The following is a 27,598-nucleotide window of genomic DNA, read 5'->3' as shown; positions in this document are numbered from 1 at the left end:
GGCTGATTACATCCCAGACTTGACCTACCCAGAGAGACCAAAATGATTATACCTGTAAAGAACCTAGAAACTGTATTTAAACTACTTAAATGCGAGAGAGCGAGAGTGAAATCGAGAGAAAGAGAGAGAGAGAGAGAGAGAGAGAGGTGTTTTCCATGCTCTTATTAGAGTGATTTTGAAGAAACTCTGTGCAGATAAGGATGCAGGTGAATAAGTTGATATAAGATACCATGGCAAAGGGAAAAGGTCATAGCAGCAGAAGCGGCCTAGGAAAATCAGAAAACATAATCCTCTTAGAAACACTAAGGGCTCATTTCAGTCCAAAATCAGCTTACCCTGGGGTATTATCAAAGACATTTACAATGCAGGTTCACTGGTGGAATTTTCAAAACACCATGAACTAGGCTGCCTTTGACACTAATATCTCAAGAGCCCTTTGGATTTCTAGAGAGGCACCAAAGAGGCTTTTTTTTAAAGAACCTGCACAGGAGTTATTAATGTGTGTGGGTCGCACTGTACTCAGCATTCCACACAAACCTGCAAAGAAAGAAGCACTCCGGGTGAGCCGGAGAGGTCCTCCTTCTGCCACCCCCTGTAGCAGCTTGCTGCTGCACGCCTGCAGCAGACCTGGGGATAGAAACACATAGAGGAGGGCAAAGTACACACACAAAATGAACACAGATTAAAGATAACGCAAACACATACACACACACGCACACACGCAGACACCACAACGAGCTCAAATAAAGCAAAACACACGCCCACAACAGTGGTATTCACAAAGAAAGAACCCATTCATGTGGCTGATTTTACCTAGGTTACTTCCGGTACGACAAGGACCCAAATTATTCTGATTTGTGTTCAGTTTTCCTGAATTGGGATCTTGGTTGATGTATTCAAAGCTGTCTTGCAAGCTAAATCAGAGAGGGGAAGGAAGGGAGAGAGAGGAGAAAAATGTGAAGAGATGAATAAAGCTGTTTTCTAATGGACACTCTCAAATATAGAAAAATTATCATTGCTCAGACTTTTCTTTATAAATGAATAAAGTTTCACATCTACCAAAGGGAATTAAACTTTAGGGGAATTTGCTGGAGGAAAATACAAGAAAAGCTTTTTGAGGAGGTTCACGCTGTAAAACGAATCAATGCGTTCCTAACAGTTTTACGTTACATAATGGGACACCAACCTCTGTAAATTTTGATTCAGTGACTGACACCTAAGACATTACTATTCATTTCTAAATTTTGCTTTTGTGACTGACAGCCAAGATGTCACTATTCATTTCAGAGATAATTTTACATAAACCTTGAAAATGAAATTAATATGAACTCTTAGTTAACATCTATGAACGACTTAGCAACTTTTTTCAGGAGGAGGATATAATAAAAATTGATAGGATTCCTATAGGAGTCTGAGTTTAAAATATCTAAAGTTAGAATTACTCATCATCACAAATGTGAGGGAAGCAGATTTTAATAATGTATTGCATTTATTAACAAGTAAAATAAATATCAAGATTTTGAGAACAATGCAGAATGAGGCCAAAATGATTTCCGGTGAAATCTGAACTCAATATTCTATTACAAGGAGTTAGTTTAGTATATAAATGTTCAGGTAATATCAAGAGTCTAAAAAAGAATCTCTCACAATAAACGTCACTTCCCCTACTGGCTTAAGTCATAACAGTCCAATGTTAAATGCTCGAACAAGTAAACTCATTATTTTGTTGAAGAGTAAGCAGACTTAACGGCACCCAAATTCACAAATATATGTAATATATGTTTAATTTCTCAAGATTGTAAAAAATAACAGCCTTCATTTGACCCCTAAGAATGCCCCTTTATTACAAACCTTTTTTTTCAAATTACTAAGTATAACAAAGGTTTTGTTATTCTATTCAAAAAAGAAAGAAATATATGAAATATTACTGCTTGCAAAGTTCAAAATATATGAACAAATGTACCAGAATGGGAGTTAAATTAGACATTTCAGCATTCTTTGTCTCCACAAGTATAAAATTAGAGGAAGAAAAAAACTCGAGAGTGAAAACCAAGATACTGCAAGGCCTAAGTACCAACCATGCAGATGGGCAAAACTGACAGCTGAAGAGATGGCAAGCCCAGGCAGCCCATCTTGCCACACAGGTCCTCAGCAGCCTGGAAAAACTCACTATCTACTTCTTTCCTTTAGAAAGAAATAAATGAACACACTAACAAATTTTCAAGTTTTTTTTTACAGGATAAAATAATATTGGTAAATACCATAAACTCATTCATATGGTCCCTCCTTTTTTCCCTTCTCTTTTCATTTTGTAAGGAATGAAAACTTGGTGATGGCGTTTAGGAACACAGTGGGTAACAAATGGAGACCCAAAAGAGGCAGGGAAACAGTCATTTGAGTTTAAAGCTACCTGATAAAGTCACAGGCCTTTTCATACTCACTCTGTGTAGGAAAATCGCTGCTTTTAAGATCGCTTTGTTAATGTGAACTCATCCTGCTTCCCATTTCAAACGAATTACAGCCCTCACAGAATTACTCTACCCAGAAATAGTCACTAAAAAAATGGGGGGGGGTGCAAAATCCCACACTTACTTATTTGTACTCCCACAGAAGCTGCCCATTCTAGCAGAGAAGACCTTACTGATCATCAGTTGTGGAGGAGAACTGGCGGGGGAAAAAGAGGGAGAAATGCACTTTTGAAGTAAGCAGTCAGTATCACCATTCCACTTCTCACAACTAGTAGAAAAAGAAGGCCAAACTCACCGTATATAGTGTATCTTTAAGGTGGAACCTTTGTAACTCATTGCAACTGAGCCAAACATCATTTCCCCTAGCATGTTGACATCAGAAGCTGGTCTTGTGTACTACCACACGTGGAAAGAAACCGAAAGCAGAGTTAGCATGTGGGACAATAATGAGGGGCAACGCAACAGGAAATAACGTTTATTAACCCCTGGGTCTCTCCTTAGTTAGTGGGTAATTAAAACAATTTCACAAAGCAACAATGGATCGATCATTTTACCATCTTAATCTATAATGGTGATGGCCTACTTTTCCCCAAATTATTACTAACATTCACCGTTCCTTCTTTATACACAGTATCTTTAAACAGAATCCAAGTGTTTTATCAGAGTTCGTTTTTAATCTTGTTACGAGATACACATGTTTTCATTATCTCCATTTATAAACTCTAAATAGAAAGACTAAGTTATGAAAGAAATGGGGTAACTCTTCTCTTGGTACAAAGAACACATCATGAAAAGAAATATATATGGTTCAGTATTATTAAACCACATGATGAACAGTGTTGAACAAAAGTGCCACTTGGTGGAGGCAGGGTTTTGTGAGGGTCCAAAAGATAACTGATGGTCTGGTACCTCTGAAGTTTTGCCAAAGTATTTTTTAAATATTTGACCCCTCTATCTCCTGACCAGTCTTTCTTGTTCCTTTCATCATCCAAAGGGTGGCCTAAGCTGCTGCCGCTTTCCTCGCTCACAGTTGCTTGTTAACCTGCAGCCTCTTCTATTCCAACTGCTCTAATGATGACCTCCGTCTACCTGTCCAATGCAAAGGACACTTCCCAGTTTGCTTTCTTAAACGTCTCTCACGGTATCTGATGCTCTGAACAACTGTCCTTTTGGAGCTCTTCTTTCCCAGGTCATCCTTTGAACAGGGCTGGTCCTCAGAGGGCCGCCCTCCTCAGTGTCTGCATTCTCAACTATTCTTGGAATTTCAATGATTCTTTACACAGAAATAACTCCCACATCTTTGTCTCTGGGCCGAGACCTCTTCTAGAATCCTATATCCAAGGCATCCATTCATATATCGTAACATTTGGATCTTATGAACAGATGATATGTGAAAGGATGCATTGGATATGGGATTCTAAGCACCTATTCTAAGCATTGGTGACAAGTGACGGACAGGATAAATATAATTGCAGCACCGGTTGACCAAAACAAAACCACCGTCTCTCTGTGACCCAGCTCACCAGCCAGATTCTCTAATACCCTTTCCATTCAAGCAAAAACATGGGAATCATCCTTAACACTCTCTTTTCAATCTTTTGTTAACTCCAAATACACACATACATACATATATACACACAAGCACACACACACACACACACACACACACACACACACACACCCCACCCACCCCCATCTATACATGTTTGCAGAGCAGGAAAGAAACATGAATCCATCAACCTTGTTTAACTAGGCTCCTCTCTGGTTACAGCTCTCACTAACCTCCTCTCACTACGCGCAGACCGAAACCAACTGGCTTTCACATTCTTTATTAATAACTTCCACTCACCACTTCCATTTTATATTCTGGTTTTTCATGGGGTGTATGGTCTACTTACCAACCGTGATTCTCAACTAGCTGAAAATTTCACTCTATACTTTTTTAACCACCAATTGCTTTGAGACCCAGGAGCACTGTGAAAGAAGGGCAAACTCAAACACATGGCAAAAATTTGACCACGAAGTTAACAAAGTTCTATAGACCTATGGCTGCTGGTAATTTTCCTGTCTTTGCTTTTCCAGCAACATGATAGACAGACTTTTACATGGGTCCAAAAGGAAAAAAAAAAAAAGATATGTCCTCCACTAGCTAATACCTTTCTGTTACTCAATATTTATGAAACATTTCTTTTCTTTAGTTAGTCAGTATTTCTCAACAACCTAATCCCTACCCTCTACACACACACAACACACACACACACACACACACACACACACACACACACAGACAGCATAAAAATGCTACCAGCCCTCTATCCTTCACATTCAAGTTAGGTCTTGCCACTTATTTCTTCTCCTATACAAGGTTTTCTTCCTTCTACTGGCAAGTGCTATTTTCTTAGGATGCCCACATACATTCCTAGAATCCTTATAACAGTTCCTTATAGAGTTCTTATAACAAAACTGAAAAATACCTGTTTATTAATCTGCTTCTGACAACAAAGGAAGCAAAACAAGAGAGTTTACCTCATTTGTACTATTTCTTCCTCATTCGGTATACCTTATATTGGATCACCTCTGTTCGATTACAGTTTGTATCAAGAGATAAAAACCACTATGTGAAAACAGCATTGACGTGAAACATTTCAGAGCACATTTGGTAATACCGGTTCTCATATTCCTGCAGTAGAGCCCCGCAGCAGACATTATTAACTGTGGAGAAATCATAGTAAATGACGTCAGCTCCCTGCGCACCCCACACTTCCGTGGGTGGCTTACCTGGTACTTGGGAAGCTGCTCCTTAGCATGTTGTAAAGAACCCCCAGGAGAACCATGGGAAGAGCTGCTGCCACTGCTGCCACCGCTGCCGCTTCCTTGACAGCACTTGGCTGACATTTTAATAGGGACATCATCTGTTTTCTGGTTAAGAGACACAGGCAACGTAAAGTATTGCTAAGCATACCAGGCTTTCTCCACATATTCCTCACTGGGAATTCCTGTGTTAAAACATTCTGTTATACTGTGCCTAGGTCGCATAGAAAACCAGAAGCTTCTATTTTTGAGGACAAAAATGTGGTTCCTGAGAGTTTGCAACGTTTGGGAGGAGAAGGGTTTTGGACAGAGGGTAATGGGTTACGTGTTAAGACTTCATTTTCCTTAAATAATGCATTATTCACAATTCGATTCATATTTTTAAAACATCAATGAGCTCTGATCTCTTGTTTTCATTACTAGAGGATTTTCAGTACTATATAGAGTCATACTATATAAAATCGATGAGAATGACATGGCTTTAAATTTAAACTTTTACCAAGCAAATAGAAATAAGAAAGCAAAACTATGAACTTGAAAAGACTGGGCTTGCGTTTTTAATGACACACCTCTTTTAGGACTCCTTTAAAGGTAACAGGAAAGAAAATCATGAGGTTAAGTTTGTGAAAGATGAAGCTAAAACTCTGAGTTATACAGCACGTGATGGAAATTCAGTCTTTAAAGGTTAGGGGTAATAGAAGATTATCTACTGTATATTCCCTAAACAGAGTTCACTGCTAGTTTTTATGACATAAAGGCAGACAGGTACACCTTTGTTAATTTTTCCCTTCCGCCTACACCAAACATTACCCCATACAGAAATAAACATCCTGTGCCATCTATGGTACCTTGGTGCTATTCCAAGTCTTACTTGCTTTTTTGTGTGCAGATTTGCTTGGAAAAACATGAATGCAACTGCAGCTTATCTAATCTCCAATGTGACAGTCACACTGGTAGTCTAATGCAAATGGCTGCAGTCATGTGCTGGACACAAACTCATGACATCTTGTGCTTGCCAAAGGGGTCGGGGACTGAAAATGGGACGAGTGTAAGGACATCACAAACCGTGCTGGTACCTAACAGTCGCTGCCGCAGTGATGGCATTCAAACGGGGCTTGGTTATTCCCGAGCATCTGGCACTCCCTCAACACCCTCTTCAGATCTAGCTGTTACTTAATACCACTTAAGCGAGAAACACAGCCCCTCAGAGGGCCTACAGCGACACACAGTCCACACCTGCCTCAGAGACTGTTAGCCCCTCCGGCTGGGGCACCACATTCTCGGCGGCCTATAATTGGAGATAGCACCTGGTACAGAGAAGAGAGCCCCAAGTGGACGGACTCCTTCTGGAGGCTTGGGCATGTTACAAACCTTCCTGGACCTACATGCCATTTTGATTCAATGAGTGCTGCCAAGAAACGTTTGTGTTCCTCACTGCTCCGCTATATTGAAGATTCCAGTTGCTGTTTGAAAACCGGTGAGAATTTTTTCCCTCCACCTGTTACCATCATTAGCCCTACTGATGGAGTGTGGGTGTGCAACTAAACCATCTGTGCAAGGCCTTCAGGGAAGGAAATGATGTGGGCAATCACGGGAACCATGTCCTGTCCAAACAAAGGGTCAAGCGCTGGCTCACCTAAACTTTGATACAAACCCACCATCAAAGCCTACAGGTGAATCACCTGAGAGATTTCAAGGCCTCCCCAGCCGCCCCCCGCACACACCCCGACCTGCCCAACAAGCCCAACAACTACCACAATGATTAGCTACCTGGCAGCCTTCCACTTTAAAGCACTATGGAATCCACCCAGCCAAACTGCCTGGAAGCAAACACTTCCTTCCTGCAGAAACGATCCTTATCAAAAGCAGGAAAACAGCCCCTTGGCCCTGATGAGACAAAGACTATGACAGAAATGATTCGTTTACTTAGCTACACATTCTGTAAACTGCCAGAATTTGGTCAGTATAGTTAGCAAGTTATTGAACATGAAAAGAATGAATACAAATGGATTTATTTAATTTGCACACCACTGAATAACTACTGAAAAGAGAATGAAAGGTCTCAAGGCGACATCTGGAAGTAGCCTGGACTGCTGTCTAGAGACTCAGGGAAGACACATAACTTGACCCATTGTGGCTCCAAGGTGTCAGGAGCTGCTCCGTCCTCACTTTACCATCTCCAGACCCCCTCACCCCACCCCCGCACCGCAGCCCACAACACCTCCACCACCCTGCCTTCCGCTAAGCGAAGGAAATAAATAAAAGCTTCCGTGGTCAGACAGGTTTCAGAAGTGCTCGCTTTTGAAGATGACAATTCATGCTAGCATACTGAAGCCCTGCAGTGAGGACAGCTAGCTCATTTTGTTTAACCCAGTGCTCTGTAGTACCATCTATGAGACACACTAGACAGAATGATCTATTAACTTCCCTTCAAGCTAACACTTGAGGATTTTCAGAGTTCTCAGATTTCCCATTACATGGCACCTATTTGGCATCAAAATCCTACTAGATTGCAACTCACCAGCAAATTCACCTCTAGTGATATTTACAGTAAACTGTGCAGCAGCTGTCATGATTACTTGCTAACAGTTTCACTTGTGTATATTAATAAGAATACAAATGCAGCCGGGGTGGGAGAGTGTACAAGTGACGATTACGGATTAATAAATGATTGATCAGACAGGCGGTTTAAAAGCACAAACAAACAAGATGAAAGCAAATCCGGATTTCATACCTGAGCTGCCGCCTCTTCAATCTTGTGAACAGCTTTAGAATCAAACAAGACTTGTCTGCCTCTCCTTTCACAATCCTGGTAAACTATCAGGCGAATCTCATTCAGGTCAAACTCCGAACATGCCCAACTGTGGATTAGAAAGGGAGAAAGAAGTCAGGCTGCACTTGGAATAATCCTGGAGGAGATGTGTCCCAGGCGGGCGTCTGTGTGCCGCTTCAGAAGGCCACACGTGCCACACAGGTAGGGAGCCTTTCAGACCGGGGCACACAGCCTTGTCTCTGGACTCCAACGGGCCACACACATGGTGCCAGTGTCCATGACAAAGGTTGGGAAGATGGCTTCAAATAATAAATCACTGGAGATTAGCTTCTTCTTCCAAAACCACTTTGGACAGGGATGATAGCCAGAAATCAAAAGGACATGTGAAGAGAGCGACATTTGGATGCCTGGGTTCTGGGGACAGGACATCTGAGGACCAGGAGCGGTCAAGCTTCCGGGGCATTGGGCAGGGAACCATTTGGGGCCAGTCAGTGGAGCCTTTTCTTTTCCTCTCCCTGCCACCCCCCCCCCCCCGCCCACGCTCAGGTTAAATTGAGAGGAATTACGTATCCGAAAATTTAGTATTGTTTTCCTCTATTACGGCTGGCTCTGATACAGAAGTTATAAAAACCAACTATGTCACTGAACAGCATCTGAACTGCTGAAACAGAAATAAAGGAAGTATACCAAAAGCTACTGAGACAAAACTGCTCTAAACATAGGTTTGCTCCTGAGTAATACATGAAATCAGAATGCGAGAGCTAGAGAAAGGGTAGGCATTGAAAACGCGCTGCGTTGGGCATATCCCGTTATTAGGCTGTTAATCCGTGCAACACACATCTGAGCGCCTCCGTGCCAGGCACTGCGGTAGATGCCTGAGATCCAGCAGTTAATGAACTAAACAGACCTGGTCCCCGCAGGCCTCGTGGAGGACCAAGCTTAGTGGGGAACGCTGGTGGGCTGAGAATCATATACAAATGCATAATACAGACGTCATGAGTGCAAAAAGGAAAAGTAAAGGATATGATAAGAATCTCACATTTTCATAGGTAATGGGTGGGGCAGAGGGGCATGGAAGTGCCTAAGGATTTAAGAAAGTGGCATTTAAATAGAACTTGAAGAAGTAAGAGTTAAAGAGATAAAGTGTGGAATGAAGAACACAGTAGAAGAGGGAGGGACATGGTAAGATCTAAGATTGATGTGTTAGAGAAAGAAAAAAAAAAAAAAACAGGAAAAACCAAAAACCAGCCCGAGGGAGAAAGAGAGCTCCAGGTAGGCTGGGAGGCAGGCAGGGGCAAGCATCCTCCCTAAGTGCAGTGAGAAGCCAAGGTAAACACAGGGTGATAAACCCAAGTCTACACTTTTTTAAAAGTCCAATCTGGCTGCTCTGAAGAACACAGGGGTGGGACAGATTAAGACTAGAAAGAGGAAGGCCAAATGGAGTTTCTTCTGAGTTCAGGCCCTCCATACTGAAGGCCAGACTGACAGCAAAGGAAGGGGACCAGTACTGGAGGGGTGTGCGGACGCAGACTGGGAACTGCTTAGAGAAGGCTGGAAGAGGACGTCCCGAAAGGTGGAGGATGGGCAATTCCACAGACAGACTTACAAAAGCAAACTGTAAAACTAAGACATCGTCTAGCTGGAGTGAAGTCAGACCCATCTGGGTTCAAATCCAAACTCTCTGAGCTTCCATGTCTTCATCAGCGTAATGAGAATTAATGCCCGCCCCACAAAACTGCTGTAGGAATTAAATGAAATACGTCAAGTGCTTCACACAGAGGCTGGCGCACAGTTAACTGCTCCCAAATGGTAATAATTACTTAAGAGAACTGTTAATGTTATGATTTTTTTAAAACATTGCTACAGTGTGTGGTACCCAGTTACAAATTGTGCGTTACTGGTCCTTTCCATTCTCAGGCAGTGGTAGTTAATACTGAATGTGTTCTTTCAGGGTACCAGATTCACCACTTTCTTAAATCTAAGCACCAAAAAACACGTCTGGTTGGACCTGCTTTTTTTAACAACCTGTGTTCCAAGTCACCAGGCCCAGCAAATCTTCCTCCTCATTTTGATAAGAACCTGGCAAGTTGACTTTGGAAATCATCTTTCTGCTACTCTCAGTCTAGAGCTAGGCCATGTTGCAGGCCTGGCCCATCAGATGTGACCGTGTGACCCCAGCTGGGCCGTGAGAGCCAGTCCCACACTTAGTTGCTCGGCTGGTAAATGCTAACCTGGAGTTGCTGGTGCCTATTTTTGGCCATTATGAGGTGACAGCATTTCTGAAAATGAAGTCAACAAGGAGGAAAGCGGAGGTAAGCCATGGAATGAGACCAATTCCTGTTTGTAATTGAAGCCAGCTGCTGCTGAGCGAACACTGTTCCTGGAGTTAGTTTTCTGTCACTTACAACCAAAACGTACGGACGACTGTGCCCTACAGCACTACATTTTAAAATTATACAAGGTCACTAAAAACACCCTCTGAAATTATTAAAACAGAATACACAGGATGAAATTATTAAAAATGAAAAACCAACAAAGATCTACGTGCCTTATTTTTTTCTTATTCAATCTATTTTGCCCCAACAATTACATTTTGCCAAAATAGCATTATAATTTACAGAGCAAGCTGTTCAATCCTTATTTTTGACTCAAATTATCAAACTGAGGATAACCTGTCTAGAAGAGCTAAAATTTAATAATGATTACAGCACTGTATTAAATGTTTCATGTTATTTTTCAATTTTAAAGAGATAGAAATAAAAGATATGGGAAGGGAAAAGTATATATAAGTCAGAGTGTCCCAAGTTTTTACCCAAATACTTTAAAAAATACTTTATAAAATATGAGGAAAACTCTAATCTCTTTCTTCCATATAAATGTCTTTGGTTTAACACCTAATTATAATTTTACCATCACTAATATTAGTAGAGGAAATTACAGTTGAGTAACTTGGTAAAGGAAATACAGGCAGGACAGAAGATTAAATGAGCGCTTCAGAATGAGAGAGGCCTGGGATGAAATCTCAGCTCCGCCTCCCACTGCTGTTACAGCCTAGAGAGTTCCCCCAGCCATCACTGCAGGGCACCCTGTGAAGATGACAGTAGATGCGCTAGGAAACTCGCCCAGAACACTGCCAGCTCTTTTCCCTACTACCCTCCACACACAGGGCTTGAGGTATTCATAATCACATGGCACATATATTCTCTTCATGTTCACATTCACCTTAACATTCTGTGGAGCTTCTAGGAGCACCAACCATGGTTCCTGGTGGTTTATTCTAGGCCACTCTGCATGATTCAGAGAGGTATGAAAAATAGGCCTGAAGCTTTTGCCTTAAAGTATCTGACTATTTTCTTCCAGGCATTTCTTCTAATGAAATGAAGAACTACTTCATTTCTTTGCTTTTGTTGAAAGCAAGGAAAGAAAGATCATGGTCCCTGGCATCAAGGGGTCCCTGGCATCTACTTGATGGTCACAGCTGTACGACCTGAGGCACAAGATTTGTCTACCTTTTTTCACTGTAAAATTTAAACAAAATTACTTATATGGATCGTTTTAGGCTTTGACATTCTCTGATGGTAAGATCTGGTGGTTGGAACTAAAATCAGGTCTTATTACATCCAGAGCAGGAAGCAAGTGACCAAAGTCTACATTACTTACCTGAAAGGTGACAAGCAATAGTTCAAATGATTTTAAGTACAGAAAACAGAATTTTCTTTAAAATATATATAACCATGTATTGAGGTTGACTTGTGCCCCCCAAAATGATACATTCAATTACTAATTCCTGTTATCTGTGAACATGACCTTGTTTGGAAACAGGGCCTTTGCAGGTGTAATCAAGTTGAGATGAGGTCATACTAGATTAGGATCAGCCCTAATGCAATGACTGGTGTCCTCGAAAGAAAGATCTGGATAGACCCACGAGGGAAGATGGCCATGTGATGACAGAGACTGGAATTGGGCGTCTACAAGCCAAGGAAAGCCAAGGAATGCTGGCACTCAGGGGGATACGAAGACTAAGAAACATCTAAGTCCCTTTTCTCAAGGAATTTAAAATCTAGAAGAGACAATCATGTAGGTAACTACAGGAAAACAAGAGGGCAAGGCAGAATACAGAGGGCAAGAGAGGCAACAGGAACAATTCCTGGAGAAGCAATATCCGAATGAATGAGGTGATCAAGGACAGCAAGGATGAGACGTTATGGGAACAGGGCAGAGAGTTAACTGCAGGCCAGGGCACAGTACACGCACAAGGAGTGAGGTGACAAACGGTCAAAGTCCTCAGTAGTTGGCACATGTCTACTGCAGAAGAATTCTGTACGAAATAAGGCTGGCAAGAGAGTCCGTAGGGCTACTCGTGGAGGACCTTGACTGCTATGCCGAGGAATATGTCTGTCCCACAAGCACTGGTGTGCCATTGCAACTTTCTAAGAAAGGGAATGACATGATCGGACCTGTGTTTCAGGAGGGAACCATATTCAGGGCACTTGGAGAGGTGGTACTGACTTGCATCCCAGGGTTTCAAGGAGTCATGGCTAATAAGGACGAGAGTAGTATCGGTGTGATTTGTTGCAGGGTGATTTGCTACGTCCTCCAAGACCAGTGCTAGTGTTGGTACTTGATTCTTCCCTTACACTTGTATAGGAATCAGGCTAGAAGCAGGCTCAAGTACGCCCATGTCGAAGCATGATCAATGAAAGAAGGCAACTTCAAAAATGTTTTCTCTCTTGCTAACTATCACACAGGAAACATCCCCATCTACAGTCAAAATTAAGGTCACGTAAAGAGTCAAGAGCAGTCTTATGATCCAAGAATGTGAATGTTTAAAGAGTCAGGTATGATAGGGAACTTGCAATGGTCCAAGAAATGGTAAATGAAACAAAATAAAACTAACAATAATGACCACAACAAAAACTGGCAGATACTACTCATTTAACAAGCAGCTCCGGCATGCCTGCTGTCTGCCAGGCATTCCTCCAGGCGCTGGAATAAAACAGTGAACAAAGCATAACTCCTGCTCCTATGAAACTCACTGTATTTACGTGTATGTTGGTATTTTCCAGCCACTTTCAAATCCTGTTCTATGTTCTTTTTTCTGCCAACTCCCACTTCTCTTCTTATCTTTCTCAAAAAAAGTTTCTAAATAGAAATAGAAACTCTCTCACAAGGTTTGCTCAAGAACAACGAGCAGGCCTAATAACTATTACATGCAAATAAAGGAAGACGAGGAGTGGAGGAACAGACAGGATTATGACTGAGATGCCAATCAGCATTCACCCGGTCTGCATAAATGTACATTAGCTCCCACCCTGTAACAAGTTATTCATTTTAGGAAAAAAAAATATGTAAATAGGTGGCAATAAGAGATTTGAAAAAAAAAATTTTTTTTTTGGCTAGGTTAGGAAGATGGCTTACAGGAAAACTAATTTGCAAATTAGTTGACTTTCCTTTCTTCCCCTATTTTGTACTGACACAGCCCTCACAGTACAAATGGCATAGTTTAGTTTCAGAGGAACTACATAAAAATCCGCCACTGAATTGTTGTCCTGTGGTCAAGAGTATAGTCAAAAAGTGCTTAAGGATTCCAATTCTCATTAGAAACTTTAATACATAATGCTAACCTAAAGATATCATTTCTAAATGATTCCAAAATAAAATAAAAATAAGAATGATCCCAATTTAATGTATCCCTCTGTTAGTTTATCAAAAAAAATTGATATTCAATGTTGCTGTCTTCCAGAAAGCAGGGGATATGTAAATCCTTTACTCCTTTTGTAAAAGAAATGTGTGGAAAGGAAGAATCAATCCCTATGGTCCGCAGCAAGGCATGGAAAGAGCAGTGCAACATGAACTCAAAGCACATTCCTGCGTTCCCTCCTTCCACACACCGGCAACACCTGGCTTGACCCAGGGACCATGACAGATCCCAGGAATAGGAATGAACTAGAGCCAGTTCCCACCTCAAAATGCTTACAGTCGGACATGGGAAAGCCAACCCATAAGCAAATAAGTAAACTATACTGTTACGGTTACTGAGATATAAACGTCTACATGGCTTACGAGGAACTTAAAGGATAAAGAGGTCAAGTCCACACAGTGGGGGTGAAGGGCGAGCGCAAGTCACAGAGGACGTGACGCTTGGGCCATGGATGAGTGCTCTCCAGGGGAAACACTGCTTCTAACTCTGTCTCTGCCACTTGCAACCCAGATGGCTTTGGGACAGCACTTACTCCGGGGCTCAGCTTTCCCAAAATGTATCAGCCTGATCTATCTCACAAGGTTGTTGGAAAATACAGAGAATAAGTATGAAAGTACTTTTAAAACTGTAAAGCATAACTCAAAGATAAGTTCAGATATGCAATCCTTTAACTGAGATCCTTGAGGCCAGATGTTTCAGAATTCAGATTTTTTTAGATTTTAGAAAGACGCTTATAACACATATTATATGATGCCTCCTCCAGGGTCTGAGGTGTAGTCAAACCCTCAAATCAAACAAATTAGTATCTCATCAGCTCAAGTTATAAATATTTCTGCTAAGTGGATTAGACAGGGACTATAAATAGCCTCATATCAGTTTAGGTCAGTTCCAAAAATATTTTTTATACAGTTCAGGATTTTGGAATTGTAGGATAAGAGACTGTTGACCAATGAAATGCCTACTAAGATCGAGACTGAAATAAGTAACACTCAGGTCCCCCACATTTTCCCGAATGTAACCGATCCCTAACAAAGATGACTATGAAGTTTATGTATAAGCAGGTTGTTGGTACCTCAGAACTTATTTCTCCTCCACAGAAACAATGCTATAAATGGTTGCGAGAGTCACATGCTCAAACCACATAAGTTTTTCTATAATGTGTTCACACAGCAATGACAAAACATTGAGTCACAATGCAGCCTGAGGTTCGGCTGCTATGAACTGAGTGATCTGAAGTACTGAAGAGGAAAAGATGGAATCCCTTCCTTTGGAGTTAAGGGTCATGTCCGGTAAAGCTCTGAAATTGGTCACATTTGTGTGTGGCACTCACAGCACCCCCCCCTGTGCCCCACTGCCCTGAGGCCACCACAGCGTCGAGGGAGCAGCAGAGCCCCCCACTAAACGTCTTGGTCCAATGTTTCTTCCTCTATAAAACGATAGGTTGGGACTAAAATTACTCCTCAAGGTCTTCATTCTTCCAACCCTAACACACCACAATCCCAGATTATCTATTAGGCGTGCACAGTATAATTCCGATTAGACCATCTCAACCAGGTACTGAGAGGAAAGCAATCGTAATGAATTCATGTGCATTACTGCACGCCGTCCCTTTAACCTTCCAGATGTATTCTATACTTTGATCAGCATGCTTCCTCATAGAAACACGTCTCCAACTGCTAGAACCTTCAAAAGATGCTAACACAATTTCAAGAGAAAAGTGCAAATTCTTTTGAATCAAGAGGGACATTGAGTGGGCAGGTCCCTGTGCCAACCAAGATTCTGCCCCGGCTACCTTTCCTAGATTTTGTTGTTGTTATTAAGTTTCTCTCATTTCTCCCCTGTAAAAACCATAGAATCTCTAAATATGGCTCACATTTTCCAAAATGGTTCCTTTAATTCTGAAAAGACTACTAGTCATTCTTTTTAACTAGAAACTACTTTTACTTAAAAAAAAAAAAAAGCTTTGCTGTTCATCTCCATGTATGCATGAATACAGCATTCATTAAGCTAAGTCTTTCATAGTGTTGTCAGCATAACCCAAACAGTCAACATTCTTTGCTGTATTTCAGGATTACTGAATTGTATAATGGCTCCGCTGAAAGCTAACAAGCATCAACATGATTCCATATCTTTTCCTGAAGGGTAAGGTTTCCACATCCCCTCACCCAGGGAAGGTATGTACTAATAACAGACAGATGAATTCATTTCAAACTAAATATTTAAGACATTGCCTTATATATCAATTCTAGATCCATTTAAATTATATACAAATAAGATAATCATTCTATTTTCCTAGAGGTTTCCAGAGGTCAAAAGCATGATTCTCTCCATAAGGTCTTTTGTTTGCAAAATGGGAAAGCCAAAGTACACAGAAACTGTACCTATTTGGGTTGTAAAACATTATCTCTAAAAGAGGCAAGCACGTGGGGAAGCGGTAGGGCAGAAGTGGAGCCAAAAAAACGAAAATAAAAAAATAAAAAAAAGAGTGAGAAAGAGAAATGGGCACAAATACACACACATTGTTTGACCCAGCAATTCTGCTTGTAGGAATTACTCCTACAAGTCCACTTGCATAAGTCCAAAATGATTATGAACAAAGGTATTCGCTGCAGCACTGCTTGGAATAGCAAAGGACTGGAAACAACTGTCAACACGGAATGTTTAAATTATGGTGCACCCATACAATGGAGTAGTCACAATTTTAACTGGAAAAAAGAAATACAAAACACTGTGTTAGAATGCTACCATACGTATTTTTTCAAAAAGGAAAAACTCTGGATTTCAGTATATATGCATAAAGTATCTCTAGAAAGACACAGTATGATGAACTGGTAAGACTGGTTGTGTCTGGAGTAGAGTACTAGGTTTTCAGGAAGAGAAGTGAGCAGACTTTGTTGCATATTCTTTACAGAGCACAGAGAAAGGCTTTCGCTACATACTTAATACTCTTTGGTCAAAACAGAAGAGTGAGGAAGAGTGCAGACTCTGGAGCCAGGCAGCCTGGGTTCAAGCCCTTGCTCTGCCTCTTTTCCTAGCTATGTGACTTGGGCAAGTTACCTAAACTCTTTGTTCCTTAGTATCCTCGCCTGGAAAACTGGGGTAATTGTCGCTACCTCTGAAGTGTTTTAAGGATTAAATGTATGTAAAGTACATAACACAGAGCCAGGCACACAGTAAGAGTGCTAGAAGTACTCTCTAAGATTGTGTGTGTTTTGAATATTTAACCATATGATTGTCCTATCTCTCATTAAAAAACTAAAATATTTAAAAATATGTCATAAAGTTTAAATTAAAAAAATAAAAATAATGTAACAGAAACATAACAGGAATGCTCCCCCCCCCGCCTTTTTTTTAATCCATAAAGATTCCCTTATTGCCTTAAAACAAACAACCTTAATTACTGTTTGCTTTCAGAGGCTTCTTGGTAGCTGAAGCACGAGGCAGTGGGTGAACTCCTACAGGGAAACCACCTTAATGAATTCAAGGAATTCAGATTCAATTTCAAATATGTAGTTTGGCTTTAGACAATGACATTTATTGAGCTTTCTTCCCAGCGTGTATATACCACATTTTCCTGTCCTTCTTCATTCCCTGCCTCACCCAAAGACAGGACCAAGTTTCTAAAAAAGTAATCCCTCTTATTTATTAGACCCATATATGGCTTTGGGTTTGTTATTGCTGTGCTAGTCCTGTATCAAAGTGACTTCCATCTATTAAGTAACTGCCTTTTTTCACTGCATCATCTCATAGAGACTAGTGACACTAGCTCCAGAAGGTCTGATGTGTAGATGTAGGAAGGGGCAGACGGTGATCACAGCTGCACGGCACACACACAAATAACGGCCTAACAGTTCAGAGTTTGCCAACACTTTCACAGGATTCACCTGGGCTGACCTTACATGTCCTATGAGAGCCTGTATTACATAATCTGTTTCACACAGAAGTGCGGAGGCTTTAACAAGGTTATAAGCAGTAAGTGGCAAAGCCGGGACTACAAACCATTGTCTCCTGACTCCAAATTCTGTGTGCTTCCAACTGCGCTACAATGTCACTTTAACATCAGGGGCAAATAAGTGAGGGTCACATCCTCCATACTCCAGGACCTCCCTCTGCGCTTCCTTCTGAGGTGTAAAAATAATTCTGGTGATATAATGTTAAGACTGAAAAGCAGAACACCGAATTATAAATACAGTATGACCTCAATTGGGTAAAAAAGAAAAAGATATCAAGAGCTATTTAAAAAGCTCACCAAAAAATTAGCAGCTCATATCACAAAGGATCAACATCCCTAACACATATAGAACAATCAGAAATCAATAAAGGAAAAGGCTTGCGAGGCAATGGAAAAGTGGACAATGGATTCAGATAGCTCACAGGAAAAAAAAAATAGAGACGGTCTTTAAACATGAAAAGTTGCTAAATTCACTCTTATAAAGAGAAAAACAATTTAAAATCATACACCTACTAGATTGGCAAAAATTCAAAAGTTAGACATCCCATACAAGAGAAATACAGGGAGAGGCACAAAATAGTAAGATTACATATGGATGGTTAAGTTATAGGTATCAGAATTATAAGTATTTTTAACTTTGAGCCCACTCGTCCCACTTCTGGAACTAAACAGATTTAAAAAAAACATGTGACTGAGGCTTGTTTGATAAGAGCAAACGATCAGAAACAACTGGAGAGGACAGCGGTGGGGCAAATTCAATCACATATGCTATATCCACACGACACAATACCAAGCACTCTTGGAGAGAAAGCAGGAGCTTGAGTGTAAGACCCCTAAGATTACACTGGGAAGTCCAAGCAGCAAAGAGCAAAGTATAGAGCGTGCTGCCTTTTGTGTAAGAAGGAAGAACAACACACATTTCTATTTGCTTATTGATGCACAAAAGAAATATACAAGGGATCTTTAAGAAACTACTACAAGTGATTACCTAAAGGGGATGGGAAAGAATGAAGAGGTGGGAGCAGTATGTTTCAAATACATATTTTATTGTTGACCTGAGTGGATATATCGTATCTGAAGATATATAGATAAAATACTTTTCAAAAGGTTAATAAAAGAGCCCTCGTAATCATGTCCTACAAAAGCCATTAGAGTTGGGGGCCTCCTTGCCTTTGCTTCCGATTTCCCGCAAGTACAGACACAATCTTCGTGAGTGTTCACACTCCTGACTGCCGTGCACCCCCACGTGATCCTCCCCAGGGGAAGAAGAATGAGTTCTGATTGGTCAGTTTCCCTGTATTTGTGGGCATCTCGCTGCCTACAGAGCACACACACTGATCTGACCCTAACTCCCCAACATCACGCTTTATAGGGGTGAGACCCTATTGTGATCAGGCCTGTGGGCCTAGGCTGCTATGCAGGGTGGGCGAGCTGGTTTAATTTTGAGGTTATCAGGCAGCCCCTTGTTATTACACACGTTAGCCATTCTCCAAATACAGGTTTTTTGGTTTCCATCTACCTGACCAATTTCTATCTCTCAATTTTCAAATCCCACTGGGGAAGAAAAATGGGTCTCCTTCAAATTTCCTACAAGGAAAATTCCCACCCAAGAAGACTGTCAGAAATTTGAACAAAAATAGGGTTGTTCGCTACATTGTAACTGGAAACCTAAATATCCATTAGCAGAACACACCCTAATTTTCGAAGCCATTTTCGAAAATACTACAAAGTCACTAAAAATTGTCCTCAAAAACATTTTAATGACATGGGGAAAACATTATGAAAAAGCGGATTATACAGCTTGATATACAGCCTGATTCAGTTAATACAATGCAGCTTACATCCATGTATCAAAAAGGACTACAAGGAAATCAACAAAAGTGTCAATAGTAGTAAAATTTTCTGATAGCATTTTAGGTAATTTGGGTTTTCATTTTTATACTTGCTTGTATTTTCCAAATATTTTGTAATAAAATTGTATCATCTTGATAATCATAAAAAATATTTAAGAAAATCTGAAAAGTTAATTTAGTAATGATAGAAAAAGATGGAGGCATTTAAAAAGGGGAAAATAGCTAGCATGACATGAATGCAGCCATGCTCTGAAAACTCACCTCCTGTTAAGATATTTTTTAAGTATTTCATATACCAGCAATTAACAAGTGGAATTTAAAATTAAAAGCAATACCATTTCTATTAGCACCCCTCCAAAAAATATTTATGGAATAAATCTAACAAAATATGTACAAGATCTATATGAAGAAAACTACAAAACTCTGATAAAAGAAATCAAAGAACTGAATAAATGGAAATATTCCATGTTCATGGATAGGAAGATGCAAGCTGTCAGTTCTTCCCAACTTGATCTATAGATTCAATGCAATTCCAATCAAAAGCCCAGTAAGTTATTTTGCGGATATCAACACATTGATTCTAAAGTGTATATGGAGAGCCAAAGGATCCAACTTCAAGACTTACTATAAAGTTACAGTAATCAACAGTGTGGTATTGCTGAAAGAATAGACAGATCAACAGAAAAGAAAGAGAGCCAGATTCATATAAATATAGTCAACTGACCGTCTGTCAACAAATGGTGCTGCAACAAGTAGACATCCACATGAAAAAAAAAAGGAATCTCAACACAGACCTTAAATCTTTCACAAAGACTTAATACAAAATGGATCACACTCTTAAATGTAGATCAGTGGTCACCTGGGGATAGGGAGAGATGAATAAGCACACAGGAAAATTTTAAGGCAGTGAAACTACTCCGTGTGATATTATACTGGTGGACACACGCCACTACACATTTGCCAAAACTCACAGAATGTACACCACCAAGAGTGAACCGTAATGTAAACTCCGGTTTTGGGTGATAATGGTCTGTCCATGCAGGTTCAACACTTGTAACAAATGTCCCACTCTGGTGGGGATGTTGACAGCAGGGGAGGCTGTGGGTGTGTGGGACAGGACGTACACAGGAGCCCTGTATTTTCTGCTCACTTGTGCTGTGGACCTAAAAGTGCTCTAAAAAATAAAGTCTATTTAAAAGGAAACATATTTCAGTTGTCAAAGGAACTTTTAAAATATAGGAACTTTTAGTAATAGGCACTAGTTCTAAAGTTGGCGATAGGATTTTTCTCTGAAGATCATTTTGGTCAGCTATAGTCTGCTTGAGAATTCCCTGTGAAGATGAAAACCAAGCACACATGACCAGAGCTTTGGATGTAGCCATCAAAAGTCTGGGTCTCTGTTCAGCAGACTTACAGGCCATCTCCCGTCAGTCCTCACTGCTCTACAGAACGAGCCCAGTCCTCTCACGTGATCTTGTTCTTCCCAGCAGAGGAACAAGTTCTCTTTTAGTTCACACTAAGGTATCAGTTACTGCCTAGAGAGAACAAAGCTTCAATACAGAAAAATGAGGTTCCGATAACAGGAATTTCTGTTATCAAGCAAGGGCCAATGGGAGAGCTACATGGGGGCAGGCAACCTCCACGCCCCTCTGTCACCCTGGGATAGCCCTCTCTACCAGCACACCTCAGCCCCATTCACACCCCCACAAAGGACCATTTATTCTCGGAATCCAAATCATCTCTGTCTTTAGCCAACATTTTTCTTTTTAGGGTGTGAAGGAGAACACAGTCCGTCACCCAAAAATATGCCTCTATGAGATATTATTTTATGCTGGTTATTTTTAAGAAACGAAAGACTCAGAAAAAAACTTTGGCCTTCTTCCTGTCTGCCCTAAAGAACTGAGACAGAGGACCTGCTCCTGGAAGGGAGTTATCACCTTAGATAACTATATTTTAGTGTGAACTAGGTGTGACAGACAGGGAGGAACCAAGCAAAGCTCATGCGACCAAACTCCTCTGTCCCATTGTTTCAAGATTTGCTTTTCTTCTCCCTGTGCATTGCCTTACTTCCCCCAATTCTGAATGATACACCTCATTTTCCCTCAATGTCTGGAATTTTTGTGCTTATGTGAATTCCCCATGCGCACATATTAAAATGTGATTTTCTCCTGTTAAACTGCTGTGTGTCATTTGAATTATTTGACCAGCTAGCATTTAGAAGGGTCGAAGGAAAAGTCTTTGTCCTCCCCTACAGGTGCATACCAAGCATGTTCCTTTAGGATCTCTGTACTTGCTCTTCTCTCTGTTGAGAACACACTTTCTCAAATATTCACATGGCTTGCTCCCTCATCTGGAAAAAGATTACTACTGTTAAAGAGAAAAACACAGGCTCAACATGGGGTCACTTGTGCTAAAGCCGATGACACCGAACCTAGAACAACTGACCTAAATGCAGTTTCAACCCTCTCCTGGAATATAACCTTAACTGTTCAGTCTGGAATTCCCTGGTAAGTACCAATGAGCAACGAGGTCATCTGTCACATGGGCCCTCTCCCCCTCTCCCCAGAGGAAGCTGAGGCAATCAGTCTGACTGACAAGACACACCTCCCCCACCAATGGGGGAGTTCTTCTGCTACTAACTTTCGTGTCCTGCCCAACTTCTGCCTATGTAAAAGCCTTCCATATTGCATAGCCTTTCGGGTTCCTCTCTGGTTGCTAGCTGGGATGCTGCCTGATTCACGAATCCCTTAATAAAGCCAATTAGATCCTCAAATTTACTTAACTGAATTTAACACCACTGAGATGGTTTTGACTCCTTTGATTACCCAAGGTCTTCACATTTTCTAACCTCTTTCGGTCTTATTAGTCACTGACAGACAATTATAATACTAGAGCTATAAGAGACCTCAGATACCACTTATCTGGAGGTTCCCAGACTTGACTCATCATTAGAATTATCCCAGAAGCTATTTGTGTTTGTTTATATTTGTAATCAACAAAGCTTCACAGGCTCTACTTCCAGGAATTTGGTCCAATGGATGTGAAGTGAAGCTTGAGAACCTACATTTTTAAAAATACCTCACATATTTAGGGATCACTGACCCAATCCACCACTGCATTATTATTATTTTTCTTTTTAGAAGAGAAAATAGAAACAGAGAGATGGGTAACATTTCCAAGTACACTGTGAGTTCAAGACATAGATGAAACCTCAGATCATGACAGGAAGATACAGATGAACCCCAAATGAAGGTACTTCTACAGTATCTGTTACGTCTAGGTTCCTACTTGTGAGATTTGAACTAAGAAAAAAAAATTTAGTAAGTAGAAAAGCTAACCTAGTTCTACTAAGTTCTTCTTTCTTTTATGGCCTTTGGGCATGCTAAGACAAAATGAAAGGAAATGGGCATAGTGAGAAAAAAGACAGGATTTTAATCCACATCTGTTCTGTAACAAGACCTGAAAGTTTTAAAACAAAAACAAAAACAAAAAACTTTCTAATCTGATAAGGATGAAACCCTTCAAGATATAAACATTGATGGATGGATGGATGGATGGATGGATGCCTGATACCCAACATCCTATATAAAACTAGGATCCCATAAAAGGGGAAGAGAATTGCCAGGAACCCTGGTGTTTCTAGAGCCCACAGGCTGGATTCCCTTTGGTGAGTTTTGATTGGCAGTTTAATTATAATCTTAGACGGGTCACAGTTTATTAGTGCTCTCACCAATTCTCACCAGGGCTTGCTACATCATTGTTCAGCAGTTAGTCAGCTTCTGTTACTATAACAACAAAAGGCTAAGTCTAAGCCATAGTCTGACTCACAAGAGGACTCGTAACAGGAGAACCAGGAACCGTGGACCAGCTCAGTGAGTGTTCCCAGGGAGCAGACAGCTGAGCGGGAACTCGAGGGCAAGGGGCTTTAGATGCTGCTCAGTGACTGGCCCGGAGTAGGAGTCACCTTGTCTGCTATCTGGAGCACTGTCATTCTGGACACAATGATGGTGACTAATAGCAGGGGCTTTCCGCCGTATGTCATCAATTCTTACCAAAATAAGGCCCAGACAAAAGTTTGTCAGTTGTCAGCTTCTAGGAAGCAAGTTCACACTCCCTTCAAAACCCCTGTACTAAGACTGCTCTGATTCACTCCCAAGGAGAAAGGTGGCCTCAGACGGAGAAGATAAAGGTTCTTTAAATCTAAATCAGACATGACTTTGCAGCCATACTAAGATACCACTTTCTTTCATTCACTCACTCATTCTCAAATTACACCTCAAAATCCCAACCAACAACTGGTGGTAATAAACTCTTTTAACTAGTCAAAGAAAATTCCTCAAGGCATCTAAAATCAGTGAAAAGGGAAGGAATGCAGAAAGGGCAGAACTTGTGACAACAATACCCAACGCATGGGAAAGAGCCACACCCAGCCACACACAGCCTCCCTGGGAAGCCTGTCCTGAAACGCAGGACCATCAGCTGACCAGGGTTTGTTTTTTGCTCTCTGCCCACTTCATTCAACCTGTCCAATAGCTACATTTTCTCAGTATCAAAACAGAATGTTTTTCACACAGTGTTTCTAAGTGAAGAACACAATGAGAAACACTCTTCCCACTCCTACAACCTGCATTAGACTTTCTTTTAATAGCCTTTTACTAAAATCTTTAGAATTCTGTGGTCTGTTGCCTTAGCACCTCTCTAAATCTTATATTTCCTAGTCAGTAATCCCAAGTACTATAAATAAAGACTGGTAGTAAAATCATGGCCAGCTTGTCTCTGTGAAGTGCTTCAGCAGGGAAAAAACACACCGTGGTTTCTGTACTTATTTTCTTGTGAAGCAACGACTGCAGACACCCTACAGCTCTATTTTAGTAGAATTAGTTCATCCAAATTGTAGGTAAATCAGATATCTACATTCATTAATTCTCGCGCTCCTTCCACCCTGGGGATTCTAATGCAGTCCAAAGAATCTCTTCCAAATTTCAAGATATGAAACTTAAAGCACAATTGACTCTGAAGTGCTTTGTTTCAGTTCCTCTTCAGTGTGCAAACGGTATACTTTTTAAGACAAGGTTATGTTAAATTTCTCTTGCCATTAGAGAAACAATGATTCAGATCAGCTTGGAAAATACTCCCACATTCCTCATATAAACAGCCCTGTGTACTCACCTAATTTGCTGGCAAAGTTTGAAAAATCAAGTTACTAGCGCCTTTGCTATACCCAGCATCATATTTCAGAGTTACGAGATTTGAATTGAGTTTTAGCAACAAAGTTTTTATAGACAAGCCATTTAAGATGCCTCATCACATTCTGTAGGGTTTTGTAATTTTGTGAAATAAATTGAACCCCAACACTGTCATTTATAGAGCTTAAAGAAAACGGAAGTGAAGATACAGAGGACAAACTTCCACACTGCAAAGTTTCATTTCACATGAAGCATAACAGGAGGATTAAAATGTTTCTTTCTGCACTGAACTGTGTCAGGTTTACACTGCAGCCAACTGTTAGGTATCCAACACATCTCCACTGTTATTTGTGGAGTCTTTCTCTTTTCAACTTTGAATAAATGGAAAGTTATAAGGAGAGAGAGAGAGAAAAAAAAAAACTACAGTTGATCCTTGAACCCCCCGCCAGTACAGTCGAAAATCTGCATCTAACTTAAGTCAGCCCTCCACATATGTGGATTCCCAACCGTGAATTGAAAATCTACTCAGCGCTCTCAGCTAAGGAGACCATCTAAAACTATTGATCTAAGATACCCAAGAGCAAAGAGGGAGCTGAGTGAGGTCATACCTAACCGACTGCCACTGGACTTGGACGGACGTGGACACATAACTCGTGAGCACTCCGCAGCTCACGAGTGCAAGCTCCTCTCAATTCACTCTGCCCTCGAGAGACTGGTCCACGTCCTAAAGAAATTCAGGAAACTACACAACACTGCAAATCATGAATAAGGTTTCAAGATTGTAGGAAGGGGAAGAGAAAGTGGATGAGGTCTACCAAGAGAACTGGTCCAAATAGAGATGAATTCCAATTAATTGACAAGCATATGCCATCACTGTACAGAATTCTTAAAAAAAAAAAAAAAATCTCAGCATCAGAGATGTAAATCTAAAGAAGTTAAAATAAGGAAAGGAGATAGTAAATATGAACATGCTTTGTTAATTTTAGTGTTGTTTCATAAAAGATGATTAAAATCCACCAAAGAAGAGCAATTTCATGGGGAGTGAGAAGCAGAAGTACATACCAAAAGCTGTACAAGTTTTTTAAAAAATTGGTGTGGCCCTGCATATTATTTTTTGCGGCTGCTACCTCTCCCCTCAAGTACCTATTTGAGGTCTAAAATTGGGTACAGAGGGCCTGATGCTACATCTTGGAATCTCAGAGGAGGAAAGGAGTTTTAAAATAGTGTGAACCAACTACATAGGTTAACAGTTGAGAGACACAGAAACCCTTGGTAACTACTCATGGTTACCAGGCTCAGAGCTGGGTATTTAGATCAGGAGCAGGATCAAGATTCAAATAGTGCCATTCCATTACTCTTTCCCTCTTGTCAGCAGTCCTTTCTTGATAAGAAACAGAGAAAAACAGACAGTATGAAAGTGAAATTCTTACCTGGATGCTCAACTGTATTTTTCTAATTTACCACATCATTCATTACCTCTTCCTCTACAAATATACCTCTTTAATTGAGCGGAGAGCATGTGACCCAACACCCATAAAATGATTTCCACACTTCTCCCTAACTCTCCAATCCACTGGGCTCTTATACTGAAATGGACATTTTATTACATTTCTACTAAAGAAAGAAAAGACTTTTATATGACAGAAACTATATCCTGATTGTTTTTCATCTGCCAAGAAATATATTTATGGGATAAGGAATTTATGAGGCACACTAATTTTGAGAAAACATCTATAAGGAAAAACAGAACATTTAAGTGGATTTAGAAACTTACTTTTGTACTAATTACAAAAATCAGAGCTTAACCTTTGGTTCTCCTTACTATCTACAAAGGATTTTGGAATGAAATGTAATTCTCAGGATTTTTCCTTTTCATTGACATGCAATAAAATTCTTTACAAAGAATATTTAAGAGCTACTACTAATAAAACTAATGGATTCTCCCAAAACGAATGCAATAATCAACCTAAAAGAACACATCAAGTATGTTATCCTTTATAGATCAGCTCCATTATTACAATTAGTTCATCAAAACACGGTCTTTCCCGTGAAAAGGATTTTCTAGAAGAGGAAGACCGGGCTCTCCCTCACCACCAGCCTTCCACCAGAAAAGCGCACCCACCCACCCACCGTTCAAACTAAGCGAGAACCCCCAATCTGGTGCTCATGTACCAATGGCAGTGGTACGTCAGGACTGCAACTCTTTCCTGATGACCACTGCAAATAGCATAGAGTTCAAGCTGCAACACAGGAACAAGGTGGTAACTATTTCTTGCAAGCTAGCTCCAGGCAGAGGTAATGAAAAGTTAAGAAGAAAGCAGGGGGGTGGTAGAAGTGAAACAGTCACAAAAATATACCCATGCCCGTATTTTTTCTACAAAGAAACGGACGTGTGTTTGCACACTCACCAACCCCTCCAGGTCTCCTACTTAGAGTACTCAATGTCATCTGCTTGGTACACAGTGAATTAAATAAAAATGTTGCTTAGATTTTGAAATAGAACTAAAGTTTCAAACCTGTTGTGGAGCTCCGTGTGATCAGTGCCCCTTCCTACCCGGGCACATTTTCGAAGCTTTGTGCATAAATTTGACCTGTAAGTCCTTCCGGCACCAGAAGCAGCATCACTCACACAACCGGCTGGATCCTGCCGGCCCCCGCGCTGGCTTGTGCTCTTCGCTGTGCCGCCACACATCTCCCGAGCCCTTTAACCGTTTAACCGGTCCAGGTTCTCCTGACTATCAACATGGACTTGGGCACCAATGTTGAAAATCCTTTGTTGACTGAGGGATATTCTGCACGGAGCAGCTGCCTCAAATGATCACTGCATTCCCTGTACAGTAGGTGAGACAAGCTA

General features: G+C 40.8%; 1 protein-coding gene across 5 annotated transcripts in view; it reads right to left on the bottom strand.

Annotated features, from left to right (window-relative positions):
* The window catches only part of FNIP2 (folliculin interacting protein 2), a 112,481-nt gene that overhangs the window by 47,692 nt on the left and 37,191 nt on the right, over positions 1–27,598 (bottom strand). The window contains exons 1-7 of one of the 5 annotated variants that reach the window (XM_033134314.1): positions 27,261–27,453; positions 8,014–8,140; positions 5,247–5,387; positions 2,764–2,864; positions 2,593–2,664; positions 814–914; positions 538–627 (exon numbers count right to left, since the gene is read on the bottom strand). In XM_033134314.1, the coding sequence (XP_032990205.1) occupies positions 538–627; positions 814–914; positions 2,593–2,664; positions 2,764–2,864; positions 5,247–5,387; positions 8,014–8,140; positions 27,261–27,436 (808 nt within the window). In that variant the 5' untranslated portion in view covers positions 27,437–27,453. Of the gene's footprint in view, positions 1–537; positions 628–813; positions 915–2,592; positions 2,665–2,763; positions 2,865–4,366; positions 5,149–5,246; positions 5,388–8,013; positions 8,141–27,260; positions 27,454–27,598 lie in introns of those variants that run through there. The other 4 variants (XM_033134315.1, XM_033134316.1, XM_033134317.1 and 1 more) reach the window with 4 other exon arrangements.

The sequence above is a fragment of the Rhinolophus ferrumequinum genome, chromosome 18, assembly GCF_004115265.2.
Source record: "Rhinolophus ferrumequinum isolate MPI-CBG mRhiFer1 chromosome 18, mRhiFer1_v1.p, whole genome shotgun sequence".
In the NCBI taxonomy this organism is placed as follows: Eukaryota; Metazoa; Chordata; class Mammalia; order Chiroptera; family Rhinolophidae; genus Rhinolophus; species Rhinolophus ferrumequinum.
This window is presented reverse-complemented; position numbering and strand designations above follow the sequence as displayed.